The sequence below is a fragment of the Neovison vison genome, chromosome 1, assembly GCF_020171115.1.
Source record: "Neovison vison isolate M4711 chromosome 1, ASM_NN_V1, whole genome shotgun sequence".
Classification (NCBI taxonomy): Eukaryota; Metazoa; Chordata; class Mammalia; order Carnivora; family Mustelidae; genus Neogale; species Neogale vison.
Window position 1 is genome coordinate 186,831,346 of NC_058091.1, and position 27,231 is coordinate 186,858,576.

The 27,231-nt window shown below is 36.0% G+C and overlaps 1 protein-coding gene across 2 annotated transcripts in view; it reads left to right on the forward strand.

Moving 5' to 3' along the window:
- The window catches only part of FBXL17 (F-box and leucine rich repeat protein 17), a 506,779-nt gene that overhangs the window by 349,707 nt on the left and 129,841 nt on the right, over positions 1-27,231 (forward strand). Inside the window, exon 8 of one of the 2 annotated variants that reach the window (XM_044264400.1) lies at positions 7,072-7,131. The exons of the other annotated variant lie outside the window; for it this stretch is intronic. Coding sequence (XP_044120335.1) covers positions 7,072-7,088 — 17 coding nt within the window. The 3' untranslated portion in view covers positions 7,089-7,131. Of the gene's footprint in view, positions 1-7,071; positions 7,132-27,231 lie in introns of those variants that run through there. 2 annotated transcript variants of the gene reach the window in all.

A 27,231-nucleotide genomic window follows, 5' to 3' on the forward strand; every position in this document is an offset into this window, starting at 1 on the left:
GACTCACTCTGTGCCACTCCATGGGCTCTCTGTCACTCCCACGGTCCCTGGGACTACTGCTCCAGGGCAGTCTTTGGTTGCCTCTTACTCTTCTTGCCATTGGTCTGCTGTCTGATTTGGGACTTTTAAACCTAACCTCAAGCCTCCTGCAAAACTTTTGCATTGTTCTGAGCAAAAGGTCTCCCAAGTCAAGGATGTCACTATTCCCATGGTTATCTATTTGAGATGACATTTCAATTGGTCTGCCATGCAACAGACATGACACGTATTCATTCTGTCAGCAGATAGACTCAGCACCTACTGTGTGCTGGGGTCTGTTCTCGATGCAAGATATCAATAGTTTCTGTATTCCCGGAGCTTTCAATAGGATGGGATTGAGAGAACGGGGAGCTCATTTTAAGGAAAAAAAGAAAAGGGTAATTCATCTCCTTCCTCCAGACAAGAAGAATGGCAGGGAGTGGCCTGCTGACATTAATCTTTTCTTTGTTGTAACCCACACCTCACCTCAGCCTTGTTGACCTTCTAATGTTATTGAAAGATTTATAGGTTGTACATTCCCTATCTCTTTTTGGGCAACCAGATCTCTTCATCTGTTAGTTAACCCAAATTAGGATCCTGGATGCATTATTAAAATAAATAAGCATGCCGAAGAAACAAAAAGAAATCCTAACAAGCATTCTGGATTATGCTATTATCAAGAGTGCTTCATCTTTTCTTATCAAACCAACACTGATAAATTATTCAAGAAGGCGGCTCATACTAAAAATAATTTTGTTCTTTTTATATATATTATGTTATTTTTCATATTATTAGGTATGCATTACATACAGTGATGTTTCCTTTAAAATTAAATTCCTGGTTTTTCCTTTTACATTTTTTTTCATTTTCAAATTGTATTTCAAACTGTTCCAAGATTGTTGGGTAAAATTCAGCTCCTTTTGTCAGCAGGAATAACTCTAATAGTTGTAAAGTGACAGAGAAGAACTTTAGAAAATACATTTGCAAGTCAAAAAGAAGGTCTTATTGTTTACTGTTGATTATTCATGCTTTTTTTGTTCTATCATTTAAATATAGATAGCTTTTATTGTTTCTAACAAAATAGTACTAAATTGCTAAATCTTCTATTGTTGCAAATTTCCCTTGTTTATATGTCCATCTTAAAAGTTATTTCTTTTCACTTCTAATTCTCTATTTTTATTCCTGGAGTTCCTCACTACTAGTTGATATGCCTACTAATGTACTTAGCAAATACTATATCCTTTTTTTTTTCTTCTCAGTAATGGTCATAATTTCTCACCAAAAATTTGGTATTTGGTATTTAATTGTAACTTTTTCTAAATGTTTTTCTTTGCTTAGCAGCAAAGAAATTGTTGACTTTCTTCCTCAGTTCCTAGGTCATCCTAAGACCACAGCTACATAACCTTGAAATAAAAGGCTGAACAATAATAATGCTTATCACTTTGGCTTGCCATCATAGACCACAGAATCTCAAATCTTTTGAGAAGGACTTAAAAGACATTTCTTCCAGAAGATACTCCCATAACCAATTCAAAGATGAACTCTTGCTTCATCTATAATGGAGTTTTTTTCTTTTTTTTTTTTCCAATTTATTTATTTTCAGAAAAACAGTATTCATTATTTTTTCACCACACCCAGTGCTCCATGCAAGCCTTGCCCTCTATAATACCCACCACCTGGTACCCCAACCTCCCACCCCCCTGCCACTTCAAACCCCTCAGACTGTTTTTCAGAGTCCATAGTCTCTCATGGTTCACCTCCCCTTCCAATTTACCCAAACTCCCTACTCCTCTCTAACGCCCCTTGTCCTCCATGCTATTTGTTATGCTCCACAAATAAGTGAAACCATATGATAATTGACTCTCTCTGCTTGACTTATTTCACTCAAGAAAACCTTTAACCTACATTTAAAAGACAAACAGACCAATTTCTATTTGCCCCTAAATTTTCTTATAACTCCAAATGCATATATATTGTTGCTCTAAATTAATTTATTAATTTTTTATAAATAAATACTAAATTTCTATATTTAACTGAATTAAGTGAAATATTAACTTTCCAACTTTTCTAACTTTTAGCATTTCTAAAATGTAGTGTTTAGTTTTAATTAGCTGTTTTTAACATTAATCTTGTAAAAGAAATTTGTCCCAAATCACATAGTCAGTTTTCAGAGTTTTCATCTTTAACCCTCATTGCTTTGTGTTCTTGAGTATGCAGACTAAGCATTTGTTTTCCTTGCACCATGCTTTATTATAAATAGAATTATTATTGATTATTACCAGTGGTTAATAGATCTAAAGGGGACTGCAATGAACACCAAGATAATTGCAATAATCCTAGATCCTACACGAGTAACAATTTCCTGATGTTAAAACTTCTTCAAGGGGTGCCTGGGTAGCTCAGTGGGTTAAACCTCCGCCTTCAGCTCAGGTCATGATCTCAGGGTCCTGGGATCGAGCCCCACATCGGGCTCTCTGCTCAGCAGGGAGCCCGCTTCCCCTTCTCTCTCTGCCTGCCTCTGCCTACTTGTGATCTCTCTCTCTGTCAAATAAATAAATAAAATCTTAAAAAAAAAAAAAAAAAAAAAACCTTCTTCAAAATAGAAGTCCTGAGTAGTAGTGAATTCTCTATTACAAGGATTATTCAAGCTGAGGGGCACCAGGCCGGCTCAGTCGGTGGAGGATACCACTTTTGATCTCAGGATCATGAGTTCGAGCCCCACATTGGGTGTAGAGATTACTTTTTAAAAATCTTTAAAAAGAGTGATTTATGCTGAGATAATCTCTTTAGGAGAATATGGAAATATTGAGTAAGGAATTGACCTATATGATGTTTAAATTCCTTTCTAATCCTGTGATTTATTCTGGACTGTTTTTGTGTTTTATTTCGTTCAGCAGATATTTACTGTGTAAGTGCTGCCTGGGGGATGTGGAGAATATGGAGATGGATAGAAATATACAAATAAAATCTTTAAAAAAAAAAAAGAAAGTATACACTCTTAGGTTGAGAAAGAAGATAGAAGCAGTGAAAAGTTTCCTGACATATTAAACAATATGATGAGGTCAAATAGAAAAATAGGCCTTCTAAGATATAGAGGTTCAGGAGGGCAGATCATCAGAGATTTAAATCGTTGGGGAACTATCTGTGGTGGAAGAGGCATGGGAGGACAGAGATGAGAAGGAAGGGCATTTGAGGTAGTACAGCCCTAGGAAAGGCTCAGAGCAAGAACAGGTGTCTGAATGGATGAGTTTGTATGCGTTGGTTAATCTAAAGAAAGAACAGAAATCATCCAAAGTGATTACGTGCACACACGGGCAAATTTTGAAGAAACCTTATGAAAATATTCTAGTTGAAAATTCAGGGTAAGTTCCAACTTTCATCTCAACTTTTCCCGTCTTATTCACCATTCCCATGGTAACAACTTCACTTAACATATATAAAAGGAAACACTACTTTGAGTTCTAAGTAATCAAGTATCCAGTTCAATTGAAGGAAATCAAATGGTAAACTTTCATGACAATAATCGTAATAATAAAATAGTTAATATTTTTTAGGTGTTTTCTGCGGGTATTATTTATTTAATCCCCTTAACACCCCACTTTAGATAGTACTATTAAATTTAGGCCTGCAGATATAGAAACTGAGGCCTAGAAAGGCTCAGGTTCACATAGTTTGTGAGTAGTGATGTGGTATGTGTTCAATGGTACGTCAAGTCTCTTGCATAATCACAAGTGATGTGCTTATAAGTATTTATTGCTGGACAGTCTTGTTAGATTTTCCCAGTTCTCAGAGCTTAAAAAATATAACTGAATCCTGTGCTACCATGTTTGTCCATCTGTGTATAAAAAACAATGTCACAAAGCAGCTACCCGTTAAGATCTAATTATATCGTTATAGAACTTAATAGGTTTAACGTGCTTATTCACTATAACTTTGTTATGCCGACACCAAATACCAGTTGCATGCTGAGATTAAACATTCCCTAGCTGGAAGGTAGAGACTCTCATTGATGTTAAATGTGTACTCATGTATTCAACAAATATTTTCTTAATAATTTCAAAACTGTCTTTAATTCTTCAGGAATAAAAAAATTTTTTTACATCTCCTTTCTAAATTTTCCCCCAAAATTTCTGAAGGAAGCAGAAATATTATTGATTTTTTTAAATGGAGAATAAAGTTGAGCCCAGACAGTTTTAATTAATTCAGCAAAGCTAGAACTAAAATCTCCTACTGTAAATCGTTTACTGAATTACGTGCAGATAACTCCTCAAATGTCTCTGCTTTTCATATAGAAATAATTTCTTCATTGAAATAGTCCTTTGAAAGCAATTTTAGCCAACATTAAATGACATAATTTCATAGCAGCTTTTAAAAGTACAGCTATTTCTAGAGATATGCAGTTGTACCATTCTCAAAAACGTAAGCAACTGTTCTTTAAGTTCATCTACCGTGAACCTGAGCTCAGAAGTTCCTTAGTGTCGTATCTGTCTCAGGTGCCCGTTACTTTTCTTCCCTTAAGGAGAGCCTCTTCCAATAATATTCTCTGAAAAGTCAGAACAGAATCTCTTTGGTGTGGCTTTGCTCTCTACCTCCTCTATGCTCTTAATTTTAGAGCAGCTCATTTTCTCAGATATCATGAAAAGTAAGAGTAGAAAGGGAGGAAAACCCAAGAGCTGCATCTCTTCCTTCTAAAGCAGCAAACCATATATCCTCCACTTACAAGTGTTTTCTTAGGGTTTTACCTTCTCTTTGAAATGGTTTTGTCCTCCTCAGCGGATGTTTGACTAAATCTTTTTCATGATTTGCTGGTCAATTAGCGTACTTAAGATATTTGTCATCTAACTTATTTTGAAACAAAACAAAACAAACATTTATTAAGTTCCCCTTAGAAGGTGATAGTAATGCTCATATTAATATATAAATCGAACATTAAAATAATTAATTTTACTGTATTTCTGTCACTAGGTAGGCTCACATTATATCCACTAATACTGACAGTAACTGAGCTTTACAGCAGGTCTTTCTCTTTCCACTTATTAGTACGACTTCCGTATATTAAGAGCAGCTTTCTGTTATTGACTTTTTGGTTTACCTGAGTTCAATTAATATAGGAAAGAAAAGAATAATACATTATTTTTTCTCTTTATTGACCAGCTTTCAAAATATTAGTTAGGTTTCCATCTTCTAAATGTAACCTGTGAAGAGTTATTGTTGTTGCATTATCATTATAAGCTCAGCAATCCATTGCAGTTGTTTTCTTACTAATACTCAGTTTGTCCTGCCTTTGGTATTGGAAGCTTCTGTAAGTCTGTTCCTGTGTGCTTTTGATACAGAACGATTATGTCAAGATACAACAGGCTCACTTTGTGCATTCCATATTAGAGACATGGCATCAGCTGCTTTTCTAAAGAACTCTGGTTCTTTGAGTGAATTGGGCTTTTTTCCCCCTTTTTCTTTAATTTAGAGAACTTCCTCCTTTAAAGTCTGTTGCACTCTGAATCTTATATCACTATTTTCTTTTATTCCTCCAGCTTAAAACTTACTCTGTATTTCAGCACAAATCCAATCCTCCCATTACAATTCAGCGATATCAGTCCTTGAGTTTTAAAGCATCTTCATTTAGGGATTTCCTACATACTAGAAACTTCTAGTCCCTTATATCCGACACTCTCTTAATCTTACTGGCATTTTCTGCTTTTGGAGAAGTTAGAGGTGGGACTTAGGAAGGAGAAGTAGTTTTACATTTTAGGTACTCCATCAACTTTTTGGAGATTTCCTTCTGATTTTATATGTCTCTGATTTTCTGCATTTGTTTTAAATAAGGACTAAAATTAGACCTCTTAGATCCATTTGGAAATAAGTAGAAAACTGTTCAAACTGTATGGTCTTATATAATCTCATCCAGGGGCTTTCAGACTTTCTTGTCCTACAGTGAAAAATGCATTTTGCATTTATAGTGCTTGTTGTACTCTCACTAAATTGATTTCATCTCTTACTAGAATGACCAGCAGTTGAACTGCTGTGATTCAGCTTCTTCAATGTATAGATAAGAACTACATCTGTCAGTCAATGACCTGCTCAAGAGTAGAAAACAGATGGATTTCCTTGATACAAAATGGTCACTGTTCTTCTTGAGGTAGAAGGTGCCAACCTTCCCATGCTCATCAAATCCTGCATGTTGCTTTTATTATCTGTGAAATAAGGGATTAGTAGTGCTTCCATCTTATATCTTTGGGAGAAAGAGAGGCAAAGAGATTCTCCTGATGATTGATTTCACCTTAGACAGATACTAAATGGAATTTTCTCCAGAGGCAAAAAAGGTAGTTTTGTTAATTTCCTAATTTGGTAAATCAAATGTACTTTCAATTTATATATTAAACGACTCATTTTAACCCTTATCCTAATACGTTTCCTTGGGATTTTAAGATTCAGTCACCTAAAATTTATCTGTCAAATGTGTTCCTTTTCTTGGGTTTATCTGCATGACATTAAATAAATAGTTTGAACTTTTCAACTTTTCAAACAATTGTATTGAGTTGACGTGGCTGATCCAGCCTATGTGTGTCTGTGTGCAGTGTGTGCCGAACACCTGAAAGCGACTTGTCTTTCATTAAGAATGACTGAGTGTGGGCAGAGAAAAAGAGATTTTACGAATTAGAAATAAGAAGTAAACAAAAGAAAATTCTGTCTATCTTCAGGGAGTTATGGTACTTTTCTAGTTGATATATATGTGTGTGTGTGTGTATATACATATATATATCCATCAAAATGAACTACATTCATACTGATACAATGTAAAATTTGCTTGCCACGATATTTTTACATGGTAAATAATTCTTAAAAGCAGAAAAAAATTACATAGAAAACTAGCTAAGTATCGTTTGATGATTGAATGATGATTTTTAATCATGTCTCTCTTTCTCAGATGAAATTTTTTTCCTTCCTGCTTTCTCTTTCCTCACATATATGTATATCTAGGAGCTTCTCCAAGAAAGCAGTTTTGCTTTGAAGGTGTTTTATTTCCTCTCATAAAGGATTCTTCTGTTCTTCTAGATTTAAAATCACAGTAATAGCCTAGTAGGCTCCAGCCCCTTCCCTGCCCTCTGTCTGTTTGAGAATCTCTCTGAAGTCAGCTTTGGGAAGTCCGTTTTGGAGATCTGAAGTCCAAAGATGCTTCTCTGGTGTACTGAGGACCAGACAGTTGTTCAAGAAGCTGCTCATGACCAAGCTGAAATCATCCAGAATGACACTTTCTGAATGTGCTTGAGAAGAATATATTTGAAATTTACATCATGTACATCCTATAGTAACCAAAAACTTCTTTTAAATGAATGAGAATAATATATATATTATAATTACACACATATAATAGCATACGATTCAAGCCAATTTTGAACAGCAATAAGGAACTTAACATTTCAGCTCTACAAAATAAACGAAGACTTTGAAATTCAATCAGTCCTATTTTATGTTGAGGCAAATGTATCTTGGCTTTTTCTGAGAATCATACCTTCTGCTCTAGTTTACATAAGAAATTGCATGAAATCCTTTAAAGCATTCGTTTTCAACTTTGCCATTACAACACACCTTGCATTCAAGGCTTGGAAATGATTTACTTTCTGAAGAATTATAAATTAGGACAAATTCAATAATTTCTTCTCTTAAAGTCACTTGGATTCTGGTAGAATTTTCTTGAGCAGCAGGAGGGGTGAGTTTAGCAAGCATGTTGAAATTTGCACATAATATGTGGGTTCTTTCTTGTCACAGCTTTTGGCATGCGGTATTTATCCATATAGTATTATTCATTATTGACATGCTTGGGAAATGTGTTATTGTGAAAGCCAGTCACCACTTCTCCATATGCATGTTCCCCCCAAATTTCTGTCATGTTCTTTATTTCAGCAATATTTGGGGGCTGGGGTAATTTAGGGAATGCTCCTGAGTATGTGCCATACATGTCAGTGTTATCCATCATATTTATCATTCTGTGGAGGAAAACATGGGTTCTAGAGCTGGTGGCCCTTGAGGACAATAAGACAGCAAACAGCATAGATCCAAGGGAAGACCCTCTCAACTACACACACAAAGGCACGAGAGGCTGTGCCTTTCTACAATATGCTGCTTTTCTCAACACAGCACATACTTCATCCTTTTGCTAGATTGTTGCTGTGAAACTTACTCTACTCTTTCACATTTATGAAAAAATATAACTTTTAAATTTCTATTCAAGGAAGTGGTCTTTATTTTTAATAGCCTACACAGCATATACTTTTACATTTGTTATTTTAAGATACAACATTTAAATTAGACACCTACTATAATTTCTTATGGTTTCCTGGATATGGCAAGGCTCCCGAAAACATTTTTTACATGCAGTGGGCTCTACAAATATTTACCTCTGTTTTTCAACTTCAGGAAACCAGTTGAAAATTGTAGAATTAGACTTTGGGGCTGTGTAGGGTATTTTCTGACTATTACAAATCTATCTAAATCTACAGCCTGCTAGGAAAGATCGAATCCCTTCCAGCTTGTGATTGTAATATATGATTTGTGTGGACTTGAGTCTGTCTCACAAATGCATTTAATATTTCTGAACCGAGCTTCTGTTCTGTGCCAGGCAGGTTTCTAACTGTGCGTGTTCAGTCCACTGATTGACTGACTGAGAGCCAAATTATTCTCACTAACACATACTCAATTCCCAACTACTACAGAAAAGATGGACTCCCGGGCCAAAATTGGACCCTCACTAACAAAGCTTGCTTTCTGCCACTAGTAATACTTACACAATGAATGAAAATTCAGTGACCTATATTCTTCCATTTAAATCCTTAAAAATTTAAATTAAAACTTTGTCAACAGTAATTCTAACCATACCGAGGCAAAAAGAGTGTTCCCTGCAATCTGGCAGCACTAAATGTAATTCATAACTATCAAAAATCCGTTTTCTCTGCATAACTTTAAAGAACGCTCCTGATGTCTTGAAAATTCCATGCAATTTTCTTTAAAAGTTGGTTTGGAATGCCACTGTGCATCTTGAAGCCCACATACAGTGAGTTAAATTACAGCAATAGCATATTTCTCAAGCACCATATAGTTGCAAATCCTTTATCCTGAAGTACATAGTGAAGGATTTTCTCCTTGAACAGTGAAGGAAGTTGAACTTTGGGGTTGTTTCAATTTAACACATGATGTGCTGCACACTTAAAGCTGTGTTTTGCCTTTCCTACCTTTTCTTCTTTATTCATCCCCACTTCCTATAAAAGGAATTAAGTCTATAATGCCGATTATAAAACTGGATCCGTATTATCACTTTTCTCAAAGCATCATTTCCCCACACTGCCGAATGGAAGTACTTACCTTTCAGTGGGTTAATCTAAATGCAGAGTAGAAGGGCTGTTATTCATCACCCCCATTTCTACCGCTCCTGTAGTAACTGCTGCTGGTCTTCTCTGACTCAGTAAATGGCATCACTGTTCACCTTGTTATCCCAGCCGAAACTTAGATGTCCCTGATGCCTCACTTTTCTTCATACCTCTCATCACATCCATTAATAAGCCAGGTCAGCTCTACCCCTGAAATAGATCTCAAATAGAGCCAACTCCACTGATAACCACACTGGCCGCTTCATTGTATTTCTTATTTGTCTTCTCACTTTACAGTCTGTTTATCACAGAGCGGCTACTAATGAACCTTCTTAAAAAATTTTTGAATCGAGGAACAAATTAAAATGTTACTAAAGTTAATTAGTTCATGACATTAGCAATATGCTGTTTGTTCTGGATTATAGACCTAAAACCATGAGAAACACTAAAAATTAAACATGTAGATGCTTTGCCTACCATAAGATTTACTATGTGCAACTAAATATTTAGCATTACGCCATCATAGACCACCACTGGCATAGTCGATTCAGAATGATGAGGATGGGAACCTCAGCTTGCCAGAGGACGGTGTTAGGCAGTCCTCTTCTGTAGACCTTGCAGCACCCCATGCCACAGCTCACCCAGCAGTCAGGGAAGCATTTTCTTTTACCACCAGATGAAGCTCAAGTGCAAGGAGATGAGATCCACATAGCGTGGTTATGGGCACTGCCCTGGCTTAGAAACATCAAACTCCCAAGAACTACTATCTCATGGAATGACCAATAGGCGTAACATCTAGCATCCCTGAAAGTTACATGGCTAGTTACAAGAATGACTGCCCTGAAGGAATCTAAAGCAGTGGTATCCCCATCAGGTATTTATACTGCTCTTTGCTATCTACCAATTAGCTATCATTGTTACTTTAAAGTAACATGGTTAATGTATCATTTTAGGGGAACAGATCTAGGAAGTTAACCAAAGGTCAACTTCTCATTCAGAAAAGGAGGCGTTTGTTAGCTCTTTACCCACTGTAGGATCTTTAAATCAGCTTGAGATTTGACATTAATTTTAACATTATTTTGTATTTATTAGAGGGCAGATATCTAACTACCATATTTCTTGCTTTTTCTGCCCAGCATTGTTTTGTTTGTTTGTTTGTTTGTTTTTTAAGGAACAGACATTTTACTCCTAAAACTGAGATAAAAGGAGTAAACCATTCAGCAGTATGGCACTGCTATCTCTGTACCCTTCTTTACTTGCCTCTGGACTACTACTCTGGACTACCTGGCCTAACTAGGGATTCTTGAAACCTTACACACAGTCCAGACTTAGTGGCAAGTACAAGCACTTTTAGAGTTTCCATTTTGTTTTTGCATGAGGAAGGAGGCCTACCTAACACGAGGCAGCAAAATCACTAGGACTAGCACAAGCATCCCTAATGTATCAGTCTAGTCCCCAAATGACACAACTAAACAGGAAAAAAAAAAGTCATTGAAAATTTACTACTGTAGCAATTTTCTTTGCTATTGTTGGACAGACCTGTAAACTGGCACCTAGTATTCCCTAACCAGCACAGTGTTCTTGGGGAAAAAGCTGTCAGTTTTGTAAACATCTTTTAAAGCAGGTGTTTCTATTTTTAAATCTCCTGGGATTGGGGGATGAGGAGTCAAAGTTGGAAACTTCTAGCTAATACTATTATTAGTGGGAAACTATTGCAAGAATGTATTATATAATGTGCTACAAATTCCATCTAGAAGTATTTCCAGCTAGTTTTTTTTTTTTTTTTTAAAGATTTTTTATTTATTTATTTGAGAGAGAGAGACAGTGAGACAGAGCATGAGCGAGGAGAAGGTCAGAGAGCAAAGCAGACTCCGCGAAGCAGACTCCCCATGGAGCTGGGAGCCCGATGTGGGACTCGATCCCGGGACTCCAGGATCACGCCCTGAGCCGAAGGCAGTCGTCCAACCAACTGCGCCACCCAGGCGTCCCCAGCTAGTTTTTTTTTTACAGGTTCTGAGATTGTGGAAAACAGAAATTTCATCCTATAGGGTTGGGCTAAAAGATTATCAGGCTTGAGAGCTATAGGAGCCATCAGAAATATGGATTTCTTTGAAGCCCCGGCTTTTTAAAGTGGAGGAGACTGAGGTTCAGTTTCCCCCAGCTCCAGAACCAGTCCTCTTTCCCCGGCTGGGGGCCTTGTTCTCCCATTGATGCGAGCAAAACCCCTGCGTCCCGCCAGGGGGTCACAACGTAAATGAAAGAAAGGGAGCGAGAGAGAGACAGATATGATGTAACTCACTTTATCTTTATTGGGACGAGGTCCGCACCACAATCGTCCCGGTTTGGCAGCTCGTCAAGTTGTCACGATAAGGAGACGACGCCTCACAATCTAGACAGAGAGGTCACCGCAGAAGTTGCGACTGGGAACCAGCGAGTGGTTGGCAATGAGACTGTCGGGGCGTCGGTAACACCGGCGATGATGTTCTCCCGACAGGGAACTCGCTTCGCTCAGTCCAACCCGATGCCTCTTTTTATGTACTGTGCTAAGTCTCCTTCATAAACATATTACATCACTTGTTTTTCTCATGCTTATACATCAAAACACACATAAACACGAAAACATGTTTTTGCAACATTTTTGCAATATCATTTCACTGGTCAAAATATTTGCAGCTTATTGCTCTACGTTCATCTTTATCACTACACACATTAGTCTTATCACTATACACACATTGGTCTAGGCTTACTTGCTATGCTTGTTTATCTGCTATAAATGTTTTTTACTTGTTTATGTTTAGTTGGAGTAGGGGAGGCTTACTCCGTTTTTATTTATTTATTGCATTTATTAATTAAAGGTTCACACTCACTACACCCATCAAATCACCTTGGTTCCCCCATCTTCTAACTTCAGGCGTATTTGTGAGACCATTCAGGCCTACCTTTCCTTAGAATTGGAAGGGGGGTAGAAAATGTGTTTATTGTTTAAGTAAATCATGTTACAACAGAATATTATTTCTTTAGTATGTTGATTTCAGTAATGTCTTTATTAACTTCTTACATAAATTTAAAAAATAATATATAATTTCTTACCTAATAGTTTGGATTATATAGGATAATATTGTTATTTGTCAGTTTACTCAAGAATGGGGAAAGTTGTGTTTGGGAAGAAAAGTGTGTGGGGCTTTTATACAGAAGTATTTTAAAAATACAAGATCACCATTTGATTATCCAGTACTTGAATGGTATTTAGCTATGTATACAATATTAAAATTACAATTATTTTCTTTCAGTATTTTGAAGATACTGTTCCACTGTCTTCTGGCTTCCATTGTATTGAGAGAACTGACCATAATCATTCCTTTGTTAGTGATTCCTTTTTCCTCTATTGTAATACCTTTTTTATTTTTTTCTTTTAGTTCTTCTGCAGTTTTTCTATGACAGCTTTACTTACCTATTTCTTTTTATTTGTCATGCTTAGAATTTGCAGACCATCTTAAAGCTGAGACTCAGTTCTTTAATCAGTTTGGGGCAAGTTTCAATTATTGTGTTCTCAAACATTGCCTTTCTTCCATTATCTCTATGCTTTTCTTCTGGATACTTAATTTAATTTAGTTAGTCACATATTAGCCTTTCTTTTCTATTGATCTCTTTTATATTATCTATCCCTGTGTTATAAAGGATGTTATCTTCAGATCTGTCTTCCAATGAATTAATTTTTTCTTCAGTTCGATCTAATTTACTCTTTAAGCTGTCTGTTGCATTTTGATGATCGTAGTTTTAATTTTTAGAAATTCTGATTCATTTTTAGATAGTCTTTTTTTGTTTATGTTTTCAATTTCCTTTTTATTTCTCAAATAGTTTAAATATACATTTGTTACATTTATAATCTTGTAACTTAAAATCTAAAGTCCTCTGGGGCTTATTCTAATTTTTGTTTTGTTTTTTGTTTTAACTGTGAGCTCCTCTGAGCTTTATCTGTGGAACTACAGTTGGACTTGGGCTAATGGATGTGCCTTCAAAGATCTGTGTTTACTTCCACCAGGAGCTCTGGGGCACCACCAATTTGGACAAATGAGTTTATTTCTTGGGCAAGGATTTCCAAGAGCAGGAAAAAAGGGTAATTCATAGTCCAAATTTATGTGAGGGATCGTATAGGGCTGATTCTCAGATGAGATAGCTTTCCGTTCTCAGCCCTACGTGGTCATTAAACTCAGACTACCAAGATTAGCAAGTCTTCCCAAGGTAATTGTTACATTCTTCCTTAATTTGGGGGTCCTTAATTTTTTTCACTTTCTTTTTACAAAAGAAATTTATTTATACATCATAAAATATATAAGTGCATTTTAAGCACACAACTCAATTATTTTAATAAATTAACAGAGTTATACAGCTATCATCAAAATCCAGTTTTAGAAAATTTCCGCCACCCCAGTGAGATCCTCTTATCTGTTAACAGTTCATCTCTATTCCCATATTCAGCCCCAGGCAACTGCTATTCTAGTTTCTGGTTATATAGTTTTCCATTGTGTGGACATCTCATAAAGGCAGAATCATACAAGGTGTGCAGTTCTGCATGTGCCTCTTTCACTTAGCATTATGTTTTTGAGATTCATTTATGTTAAAGCATATCTCAATATTTCATCCCATTTTACTGCTCTGTGGTATCCCATTGTATGCATATACCATATTGCCTTTATCTGTTTATCAGTTAATGGACATTTGGGTTGTTTCTACATTTTTACTATTATGAAACATGACTTTGAACACTCTCATGCAAGTCTCGATATGGGTACATTTTCATTTCTCTTGAGTGGATACTTAGAAGAATTGCCAAGTTGTATGGTAAATTTTTACTTGCTTTCTTACAAAGTCAGCTGTGTATTTTGAAAAATGCTTATTCTATTTCATCCAGCATTTCTAGCTATTTTGAAGTCTAAAGTTTTTTTGGTCTATCTGGAGCACACCAATGTTTGAAAGAGAAGGGTTTTTTTGTTGTTGTTTTTAATCTGCAATTTAATAAGAGAAATTTGAGTTGAAATTTTTGTCATTTGAAAATATTCACTTGCAATATAGTGATCATATCCATGTCTATACCTTTCCCTCCACTCTCTCCCTGGGTGTGTGTGTGTCTCTCTCTCTTTTCTTTGTGATTATTGTAGTCATCAAAGGCCCTTACCAGCCCAGGAGGAAAACACCAATAGAATGTCAAATGTATTAACCACAAGATATTTTTGTTTGTCATTTGTTTTAGTTTTTATTGTAGGACACAAAGAACTGCCCCAAAGAAGTGAGTTTCTCTTCTATTTTCAACCTAAGAATTAGGTTGAAAGAAATACATTTTTAACTTATTTAAATATCCAAATTCAGATTACTAAAATTCTACTTTTGTTATTAGAATGAGCATTGACTTAAAAAATTTGTAATGCTAAAGTCATTTAATTGGAAATTGATTCCATTTCAGAGACTTGGTTTAGACTTGCTGTACTTTCATTAAAAACAAAAATATCTACATTTAAACCATCCTTATTTTTCTTTTTGGCGTCTTCTTTTCTCTAAAGTGATTCACAACTGCTAAGTAGTTACAGTTGTTATATATATAAAAATATTGCAAAACTAGCAAAATCTACTACCATATGTGAAGAGAATTTTTCTGCCCTCCACCCTTAGGTTATTTAGGGCTGTAAGGACAATAGTCTGTTATTGTTCGTCCCTTTGAGGTTTTATATTTGCAGGTGAGCTCAATGATTTTGTGTATCAGCTACTTCATAATTTCATGTGTCTGTGGTAGGTGGAAGTGGGCCCTGGTGTTTTTGATTACCTGCCATCTACAAGCAGTTTGTGATTCAGGGCCTTGTGTTACATTCCACCTAGGAGATGGCATTACTTCAATCGCTAAATGCTTTAAAATAATTTATTGTGCTGTGTTTCTCTTTGTCTTTACAACAAAATCATTTTTATAAGATCTTTCTAAACGGATATTGTTTTTGTTCATGGAAAATTTCAAGATCATAAGGTTGATTTAAATGCTTTTAACCAATCACTTATCATTAATGTACTGAATCATCATGGATATGCTGAGAGCAATTTAAGGTTCTGGTATATGATATTCTCTGGTGAGATTTTATTGTCTTGAGATTCTGGCAAATCTATCTTAATAGAAAGTTGAAGATAGAGTTTTTAGTCAGTGTATGGATTACATTAGTATAGGATGTTATGAAATATACTCTTCCATCAAGTATATGTATTAAATTTTAGCAGTAATCAGATATCCGTTGTCATTTCTAAAACACTGTTATTGTGTTTTGAGTGTGCCATTTAAAAAAGAGACATTTTTCATGGTAGACTCTCTGAAACAAACAAGCAACAAAAAAGATGATTAACATATAGATGTAAGTAGAATTCTGCTTTAGAAGGAAGGGATCTGTCCTCATGTCTTCCTGTGTATTTCCCATTACTGATTATAACCACTAACTTCTGTTTCTACCCTCGCCTGAGGAAGCTTCAGCAGTAAATGTACAAGAAACTTCTGGTTAGACCAGAAGTCAGCCCATCTTCAAGGTTGCAAGGGTGATGTTGTTTTTATTGTTATTATTATTTGCATATGCCTGCAAAATAATAATAAAGCAGCTTTCATTTATAGCAAATCTTGAAGGGAGTATTATTCCCATTTGTAGATAAGTAAATAAAGAGGCCTGGAAAGTTCTGTGATTTGCTCAAGATTATTCAGCTAGAAGGCAAATCTAAATGTATCTGATTTTAAAACTCGTTCACATAACCTCTATTCCCAGGCTACCTTGACTTTCTTGGCTTAGAAGATTCCTGGCATCTGCCCTCCTTGTCTAGCCTTTCATTATCTCCTTCCTGCTTGTTCTTAACTGATACCCATTTTAACTTACTCCTTTGCCTATACGCTGGTATATGAATGCATCTCCATTCTTATATGCTCAAGCACCAAATAGCATGAATATTCACTTACCCATTTTTTTAATCAATTAACAAGTGTTTGTTGAGTATCTATTATGTGTAAAGTACTCTACAAGATATTTTGGGAAGCATGCAGAATCGGATAAACCTGCCTTCTTGTGCCTTTGTGCTCTTTGAGAGCAAGGTCTAAAAAATAGAAGAATGAAGGAAGAATAAAAAGAAACACCTAAAGGAGTTGGAAGTTTTTTGACTTCAGGAAGTAGGACTTCGAAATGAGGACACATAAAACATGAGACTGCTGGTTGTGGTATTTAACTTTTTTTAAGGTAGTTTCTAAAAATTTATTTGAGAGAGAGGAAGAGTGTGGAGGAGGGGCGGAGTGAGAGGGAAGAGGGAATCTCAAGCAGACTCCACATCAAGTGTGGAGCCCAGTGCGTTGGACACTTAACACTGCGCCACCCAGGTGCCCCTAACTTTTTTTTTTTTCCAAACCCTTTGCATGTATTTTTCTGATAAAAGTAAAAACAAAAGGAAACAAATTTCAAAAAGAATAACATTCCATTGGGTGGCTCAGTCAGTTAACCGTCTGCCTTCGGCTGAGGTCATGATCTCAGTCCTGGGATTGAACCCTACCTCGAACTTGCCACTTAGCGGCAAGTCTGTTTCTCCCTCTCCTTCTGTGATCTCTCTCTCTTTTGCTCTCTCTCAAATAAATAAAATCTTCTTTTAAATTTTTTAAGAGAGGAAAAAAAAAAAAAACCATTCCAAACTGTGGTAGAAGAGTAGGGATATAGGTTACAGCTGTAAGATAGCTCTAAATGTTTCAAAACCATGGGAGACTTAGAAGGCTGATACCTAAGATGAAGGGGAAAAAAATGAATATGTATTGAAGACCCAGTTCATGTCTGTCACTGTACTAGATCTAGAAACACAAAAGCATAGTATCGAGGCACTTATCTTCCTCTCCTCCCTCTCAAACTGATCTTGGGTGGAGTAATAGCCCTGTACAATATAATGTGATGAATTGGGATATATGATGATATCAATATACGAGATATCCAAAGAGTAGAGAAAAGGCCATCCCAAATCATCTGGGGGTATCACTGAAGGCAAGGACATATCACCAGCACATAGGGAGGGAGATGGGGGAAGCAGAGCTTTGAGCAGGCTTGGCACAGTTGGGAAGAGCAAGGCATTTGCCTGTGATGGAGAGTTCTGAGATGAGAATGGAAAGAAGTTTGGAGTGAGATGTTGGCAAGCTTTAACTCTGAAGAATTTAGACTTTATGCTATAAATGTTGGGAGTTTTCGGAGGTGTTTGAGGAGGAAAGTGACAAAATCCAATTTATCTTCCAAATCAGAACTCTAGCAGTGGTGTGGAGGATGGGTTGCAATGAGAAGAGATCGTGAAGAGACCAATAAAGAAGGAAGATGTTGGAGTAGTTTAGGAAAGAGATGACAAATCTCAGGTTTCTCAGAGATTTTGCTTTTGCTTTTGACTTTCTGACCTCAAAGTAAACAAACAAACACATATACATATTTATACATTTATATACACAATACACTGAAATCTGGTATTCTAGTGACATCTATGTCACTAAAAATATTTAGAACTTATGCTTAAGATATATATTTAGAATTGAGTTCTTCAAATGTTATCTCTGTAGATCACTATATTGAAGAGCAAAAACGTTTCAGGTAGCAATGTAACACGCTAAATACCTACTGAATACTATCACATGAACATCTGTAACTCGGGAAACAGTTGGTAGATGTAATTCTTAATGAAGTTCAGCTGCCCTTGTTTGAGTTGAAGAGAGTATTTTTCATGCCTGATCGCTTGCTTGAATGTCAGTATCTTTGATTCTTATTCTAGGCCAACACTGGCTAACAGGTATGTAATGCAAGCCACAAATTTGAGCTACATATGCAATTTCAGATTTTCTAGAAGTGCATTGAAAAAAGTGAAAAGAAACTGGTGAAATTCATTTTAATAATGTATTTTATTTAATAAAATATATCTAAAATATCATTTCAGCATGTAATCAAGTAAATATATCACTACTGAGATATTTTACATTCTCTTTTATATAGTACATCTTTGAAATCTGGTGTGTATTTTACATTTACAGCACATCTCAATTCTGTCTATCCATGTTTCAGGTGCTCAATAGCCATGTGTAGCTAGTGGCTACTATATTGGAGCACAGCTCTAGATTATCCATCTTTAGTGTAAATCTCCATTCTAGGATTCTTTCTAAATTTAGTGACATATGAGAAAAATGGATGTCAGTCTGACTTCTGTTTTTTGTTTTTTGTTTTTTTTCTTTTATGGCTAAGATGTTACCAGTCACTGAACATGGATTTCATTTATTTTATTACCTTGTTGAATCAGGTTGTTAATTCATCCATCTAGTTAATAGAGCTTAAGTTTACCTCCTTCTTCATCTTTCTGAGGCTTTTTATGATCTCATCCTTTTGTTCTTGGCTGTAGGTGTATTTATAAATAAAGCAACTGTTCACCAGCCATCCTGGAAGATAGACAGGAACAAATCGGACAGAAATAAAAAGGAATCCATCTCCTTGACCTCTGTATTATTTGATATGATAATGAATTCTTGAAATTATTTTCAAGAGGCCATCTCCTGAGTACTCTTGAGTATTGAATAGCAGGGAGCACTATTCTTGTGTAAGGGATACATGGAGGGGCCTTGTAGAGTAGAGGACATGTTCCTGATTTCTGGACTGTGCTTTATGATAAACCCCTGCAGATGATGACATGTCAGTAGAAAACCAGAGTTCAGCATTTCACTATTACATGTAAGTTGGGACAGGGCAAGACTAGTATTTTGTTAGTAATTTAACATTTATCAAATCCCTTAGTCTTATTATAGATCTTTAATATCTTTATTACTATTGTTGTACTATTAAGGAGATATGCTGTTTACTTGCAAATGTTGCCTAAGGATACAAAGTAATGCTAGAAAGGATTTAAACTCAGGTTTCTCTGCCCTGAATCTGGTATCCTTTCCACCGCAGTATGCTGTGTGCTTAGATAAAATCTTTCACCCTTAAACACTCTATGCTATGAGTGTTCAGTGGAACATGGTGCAGAGAAGTTAGGAGACAGTTCTAGTCCCTGCCCTGCCATTCACAGAGTATATGAACATATGCAGATTCCTTATCTTCTAATATTTTACATCTAAGTCTTTCTCAGGCAAGGTGCCTGAGAAAGTGAGTAGTGAAGTTAGTAATGCAACCCACTTTCTAGAAGAGATACCATACTAAAGTACAGTTCTCTCTGTCCTTTCAAAGTCACCATCTTCTTGAAGGCAGTTGAAGGCTTTAATATTTTGGAGTCAAGCAGGCCCATGTTCAGAACCCAATCTTGCTTCTTAATATTTGTATGAAGACAGGCAAATTATTTAGTCTCTCCACGACTCTCAATTTCTTCATCTATGAATTGGACTGTTAGAAAGATTCAATGAGAGAAAGTAGTAGATGGAATCTGTCCTTTCTTTACTTTTCCTATCAGGAAAAAAAAACGAGTTTCATTTATAAAATACATCTTATATAAGACTTAAGTTCTTAGTGTTAGAGGATTCAGAGAAGGAAAAAGATATTGGGAGCTGGGGTGTGATCAGAGAAGATTTCAGAAAGGATGACGATGTCAGGCTGGTGGAAGAAGGAATGAAGGGTTTGGACAGGAAAACTGGGCAATACAGTGAGCTGTGTCACAGAAACAAAGGTGACAACAGACATGGCATATATGAGAACATTTGGAATCTGTAATGATTCTGAGCATTTTGACATGGTTCAATTTAATGGCTTTTGGTTATGATCTAGCCATAAAATTAGGTAGCTTCTTCTGCCTGAGTGTTTAATGTATCTAAACAGAGAAATCTGTCGTAGTGGGTCTCTTCCAGAATCAGCTACCCCATGTACTTCACCAGCTGCCGATTTTAGGTTTTTGTCTGGATGTCTCCTTTGATGTCTGCATTTTTCCATTTTCAATGTTCCATGTCCAGAACTTTCACCTACTTTTAGGATAATAGCTTTATGTCTTTTATTAGGCTTCATAGAATTAATTTAAATGCTCACTGACCTAATACTATTTATTTATTTATTTTATTTAATATTATTTATTTTTATTTGATAATATTATTAAATTAAACTTTAAGTGAGACCAGACTACTTGAGTTTCTTACTATACATCTCATATCATTTTTCAAAAATAACTATTTTAAAGGTCTTGAATAATTTATAAAAGCCCTCAGAAATTTGAGTTCATTAGGCTTTCGGTTACATTGATGCACGGTTTCGGTTACATTGATACAAACTTATAGAACTTGTGAGGGTTTTTTTTTTCCTTAAAAATAAGGGGAATGTTGTAGTCTCTAAAACAAGACCTGTTAAAATTGATGAAGAATATATATTTGTTCTTTGGTTCTTTTGGTTTACCTGATGGAGATAGTTTAAATATACTATACTAAAAGAGTTCATTTATCCATCTTTACTCCTGATGAAGGCTAAGTCATATCCAAAACTATTCCTAGTTCCTCAAAGGAATATGTATTTTAAATAAATCAGGTTAGGTAGGAAATAATTTGTCTTGTATAGCATTGACATTAAAAGAACCACTTCTATATTTTACATATATATGTAAATAAAATTAATGTGAAACTATTACTAATATATACAAATACAGAAACTTTAAAAATAGTCTAATATTTTAATTCATTTTCTACTTTAAAAACTTTTAAAGCGTAATATGAAGAGAAGTGCACATATATCATTAAGTTCGGTGAATCTTGACAAACTGAATATACTCTGTAATAAGCATCAGGATCAAGGAACATTTTCACTGCCCCACAGTCCTCACCCCTCCTGACCCTTTCCAGTCATCACGCTACCCTAAGGGGAATCAGTATCGTTACTTCTAATAGCACAGATTAATTTTGCCTCCTTTTCTGCTTAGAGAATGTTTTTCTTTAAACATATGTAGCATTATAGTAGTATCTAAAGTTTTGTTGTTGTTGTGTTTTATGTTTTATTTTAAATATGAAATGTAATGCTGTCTTCAGCTTGAAGATAACTGAAAGGGAGGAAAGAAGGCTAGTAATCTGTGCATATATGAGTGTACACACACACACACAAAGAGTTTGTTCTATCACCAATTCTTCTGACTTAAAACAGTGCAATAGTAAGAAAACACACTATTTCATTAATTTTTTTTTAACATTTGGAATTATTTGGCATCAAAATGGAAGATTTTCTTTTTTAAAACAATTTTTATGACTAGTGACCATGTCACTAGCCTTTATTGGAAGTAATTTTGAAATCTTAAAATAGAGAAAAATCTTAAAATAGAGAAAAAAATCCAGCTTTATGAATCAGAGTATATTCTATTTATGAATCAGTATTATTCCGCCTCTTTCAAGCCTCCTTTAATAAGACACAATTTTTACCTTTAAAATTTGTTTTTAAGTATGTAGAATTAACCATAAGGATAATTTCAGTATGATTTTAATGTAATACTGAGAATCGCTCCTAGTTCTTTGAGTTCCGCACCACCGTCACCTACAGGAAGGCTTGTTCTTCAGCTAAAGGAAGTTAATTTGAAGTGAGCTTGATCTGGTAGGAGGGGGGGTCTATTCAAAAATTGGTTGGCTGTGGAATTCTCAAATATGAATTTTGATTTACCACCACATTTTGTTTTAGCATTGCTATGACTTACCTCTTTGGGGTAGCATCATGATACTAAGAAGTATGATTTGAAGCAAGGTCTCTGAAGAGTGATAACACATACCTTCTTTCTCAACATATATGTTATATTAAAAGAAGACAGTACATGTGAAAATGGAACACCCTAGGAAAAACATATATTGAATTAAACTTTAAACTTAGGGAAAAATAAGAGATTTTCATGTTTATGCAGGCCTTGGCTTTTAGATACATGAAAAGCATCTGCATAGACTATTGATTGCTTAGTCAAATGAAGGTAAAGTAGAGGCTGCACTGACACTGAACGCTCTGGACTATCAGGAAAACTGCATACATTAATAGGTTTGTTTAGAACATATTTGTGAATGGGAGTTTAATGTTGCCAGTGGGTTAATTGTTGAAACTAGGTGATGGATACATGGAAGTTCATTGTACTAATGTTTCGACTTCTGTGTATGTTGGAAATTTTTCATGACAAAAGTTTTAAAATTTTGTCTCACAAAGCACATTTAAAACTTATTTAAATAATTCTGTTTCAAGGTGCCATCAGTTACCTTTTACATCATGTAGAAGGACAAAGAGGAAAATCTGCTTAATAACAGAAAGGGTTTTTTTATTATTATTTTTATTATGTTAGTCATCATACAGTACATCATTAGTTTTTGATGTAGTGCTCCATGATTCATTGTTTGCATATAAAACCCAGTGCTCCATGTAATCTATGCCCTTCTTAATACCCATCACCGAGCTGACCCATCACCCTACCCCATTCCCCTTTAAAACACTGTTTGTTTCTCGGAGTGCACAGTCTCTCATGGTTCATCTCCCCCTCTAATTACCCCCCTTCATTTTTCCCTTCCTTCTCCTAATGTCCTCCATGCTATTCCTTATGTTCCACAAATAAGTGAAACCATAGGATAATTGACTTTCTCTGCTTGACTTATTTCACTCAGCATAATCTCCTCCAGTCTCATTCATGTTGATGCAAAAGTTGGGTATTCATCCTTTCTGATGGTTGAGTAATATTCCATTGTATATGTGGATCACATCTTCTTTATTCATTTGTCTGTTGAAGGGCATCTCAGCTCTTTCTACAGTTTGGCTATTGTGGACATTACTGCTATGAACATTGGGATGCACATGGCCCTTCTTTTCACTACATCTGTATCTTTGGGGTAAATACCCAGTAGTGCAATTGCTGGGTTATAGAGTAGCTCTATTTTTAATTTTTTGAGGAACATCCACACTGTTTTCCAAAGTGGCTGCACCAACTTGCATTCCCACCAACAGTGTAAGAGGTTCCCTTTTCTCCACATCCTCTCCAACATTTGTTGTTTCTTGCCTTGTTAATTTTGGCCGTTCTACCTGGTGTAAGGTGGTATCTCAATGTGGTTTTGATTTGCCTGATTTTGATTAGCCTGATGGCTAATGATGATGAACACTTTTTCAGGTGTCTGTTAGCCATTTGTGTGTCTCTTTGGAGAAGTGTCTGCTCATGGCTTCTGCCCATTTTTTAAAAAACATTTTATTTATTTATTTATTTATTTGACAGACAGAGATCACAAGTAGGCAGAGAGGCAGACAGAGAGAGAGAAGAAGGGAAGCAAGCTCCCCACCAAGCAGAAAGCCCGATGTGGGGGCTTAATCCCAGGACCCCGGGATCATGACCTGAGCTGAAGGCAGAGGCTTTAACCCACTGAGCCACCCAGGCACCGCATCTTCTGCCCATTTTTTGACTTGATTATTTGTTATTTGGGTGTTGCGTTTGAGAAGTTCTTTATAGATCTTGGATATCAGCCATTTGTCTGCAGTGTCATTTGCAGATATCATCTCCCATTTGGTGGGTTGCCTCTTTGTTTTGTGGACTGTTTCCTTTGCTGTGCAGAACCTTTTGATCTTGATAAAGTCCCAAAAGTTCATTTTTGCTTTTGTTTTCTTTGTCTTTGGAGACATGTCTTGAAAGAAGTTGCTGTGGCTGATGTCGAAGAGGTTACTGCCCATGTTCTCCTCTAGGATTTTGATGGATTTCTGTCTCACACTGAGGTCTTTTATCCATTTTGAGTTTATCTTTGTGTATGGCATAAGAGATGGTTGAGTTTCATACTTTTGTATATAGCTGTCCAGTTTTCCCAGCACCGTTTATTGAAGTGACTGTCTTTTTCCCATTGGATATTTTTTCCTGCCTTGTTGAAGATTAATTGACCATAGAGTTGAGGGTCTGTATCTGGGCTGTCTGCTCTGTTCTGTTGATCTGTGTGTCTGTTTTTGTGCCAGTACCATGCTGTCTTGGTTATCACAGCTTTGTAATAAAGCTTGAAATCAGGCAATGTGATGCCCCCAGCTTTGTTTTTCTTTTTCAACATTTTCTTAGCAATTCAGGGTCATTTCTGGTTCCATACAAATTTTAGGATTGTTTTTTCCAGCACTTTGAAAAATGCCAGTGATATTTTGATTGGGATGGCGTTGCAAGTATAGATTGCTCTGGGCAGCATAGACATTTTAACAATGTTTATTCTTCCGATCCATGAGCTTGGAATGTTTTTCCATCTTTTTGTGTCTTCTTCAATTTGAAAGATTTTTTAACATTAAAAAAATAATGATAGAAATTGGAAGAGTCATAGCCTTGTTTATACATTTGCAGTTTTGCAAGTCTCGTTCCAGTCTCAGGGAGACAAAGTATTCTTGTCTGATGTGCAATAATAGAAAATTTCATTTTTCTCTGTATTTAATTGTACTTTTCATGTTAATACAGGATATTTGTGGTATGTTATATTCCCATAGTGGGAAGTTAGTTCCTTCTGAGTTTAACTAAATCTGTTGATCATTAAACTGTATAAAGAGCTGATCTGTACCTTGTTCTGACTAGTCCTTGTTATAAGAAAAATCTCAGCATTACATGGTATTATGGTCTTATGGACATTATAGGTGGTCATATACCTCCCTCAGCTTTATATCTTTTTCTCTTTAATAATAAATAAAATTATTTATTTATCTATTAATTTGGGGGGAGGCAAGGGAGAAGCAGATTCCCCACTGAGCAGGGGTATGCGATGTGGGGCTCTGTCCCAGGTGTCCCGGATCATGATCTGAACTGAAGGCAGTTGCCTAACCAACATCGCCACCCAGGTGCCCCCAACTTTATATCCGTAAACGTCAGTATGTATGCATGTATGTGTGTATGTGTAATTTTTATCTCAGTATTTTTAGATGCAAATAGATAAAGTCCTATTTCATCACTCCTCTCACTTCATCTGAAAGAAATTCTGATTTAGGTAATTCGTTTTTATTTCACTAAATACTGTGATTAAATCTCCCTACCCTAAGCACTGGAATGATATGCTTAGATATGTTAAAGTGTGTTTTATGTGGGGTACCCCTGAAAATAAATTATGTTGACTCTTCATTTTTCCAAGCAGATGAAAGGATATTGTAAAAAAGCAGATAAACAGTGCAGTATTGTTTTTCTCCCAGCATAAGCAGTATCTAAATACCAAAAAGAGAAAGAGATAAAGTAGTAAGAGAAAATTAGATCTGAAAGAGCAGTCTTTCGGTTATTTCTGTGGAAGTGGATGAAGATTATATGGTACTTCTGTCACCCTAGAATTTAATTTTTAATCTTATCTATAATTTGGCTTCATCAGTGGTTAGGATGTATACCCCAAGTTATGCTTGCATCTTCACTTGGTGCCGTAGGTTATGCAGAGTAAGAGCTCGTGTAACTTCTGCCGGTAATGACATTGGCATATCTTAGATCTGAAGCACAGAAATCACGTCCAGTTTTGTAATAAACTGCTCAGAAGGAAAGTGTTGAACTAAGCCAATAGTCCATAGGTCTGACTGCACCTTAGAAACATGTAGGCATGCCTTATTAAAATACTAGTGTTAGGTCCCACCTTAGACTGGTAAACCAGAATCTCTGTAGAAGTTGGGGGCTGGGGGCACCTGGGTGGATCAGTGGGTTAAAACCTCTGTCTTCGGCTCAGGTCATGGTCTGAGGGTCCTGGGATTAAGCCCAGCATCAGGCTCTCTGCTCAGTGGGGAGCCTGCTTCCTCCTCTCTCTCTCTCTTTCTGCCTGCCTCTCTGACTACTTGTGATCTGTCAAATAAATAAATAAATAAAATCTTTAAAATAAAAAAAAAGAAGTTGGGGGCTGGATGATAATTCTGAAGAACAGATTGAGATGAGTGCCTCCAACCCTGATAATATTTTCAAATATTCTGGGTAGCTCTGCAAATGGGGAAGCTACAAATGACCATTTTTCTACCAGACCTACGAAATCTGACTCTCGGCGGGGATGGGGTGAGGGTTAGGGGTGGTGAGCAGAGTTCTGTGGATTTTGTTAATGCCATTTAGTGTTTCTCTGGTGAGTTTTACAATTGGTTATATTTTAGGTTTCACTGCTTCAAAGAACACTGTGCTCTTTTAAATCAAAACAAGGTGAATTTAAAAAAAATACATCTTCTACATGCATGATGTTTGCTTTTGATGACACTTCCCGGGCCTCTAGCACTATAACCCATGAAGCCTCAGCCTTGCTTCTTGGACTCAGCCTTTATACTCTTGTCTCTGCTTTCAGAAGGACCATTTACCTGCTCCATCTGTTCACACACATAGCCGTGTTAGCTGGGAAAGCATGTTAGACAAACCAGAGGCTTTGAGAAAACAAGACCGCATGATTGAAGACAGGCATAAATAGCTGAGAGGAAAGGCTAGCATCCTTTGTGTCACATATGTTTTAATTCATTCTCATGACATCTGACTTTCAGATGCCTATTTAATATTTTCACTTTTAAAAATCATTTGTTAGTAAATCAAGCTTGAAGTATAAAATTAGGCCTCTTTAAATATACAGAAGATTTTAGCCCGTTAGCCCATGAGCCTCAGATTTGGCCCTGGTCTTATTCTGAAAGTTGATATTTGTTATAAAGATAAAATTTTAGATTATTATTAAGATGGTACTTTACCTTAGGAATCATGACTCAGACAAATCCTAGCAGTCCTTAAGAAGATGAATGCTTAGTACTGTAAGACAGTTTCCTTGGGGGCAGAGACGTTATCTTTCACATGCATATTTGTGTCCTCCTTTGCTTAGCTGCTTGCCAAGCAAGATTGGCATTATTAATATTTATTATATTAATTATCAATAATAGTAGCTAATGTTTATTGAGCCCTCATTATATATCAGATCTATTTTAAGAGTTTC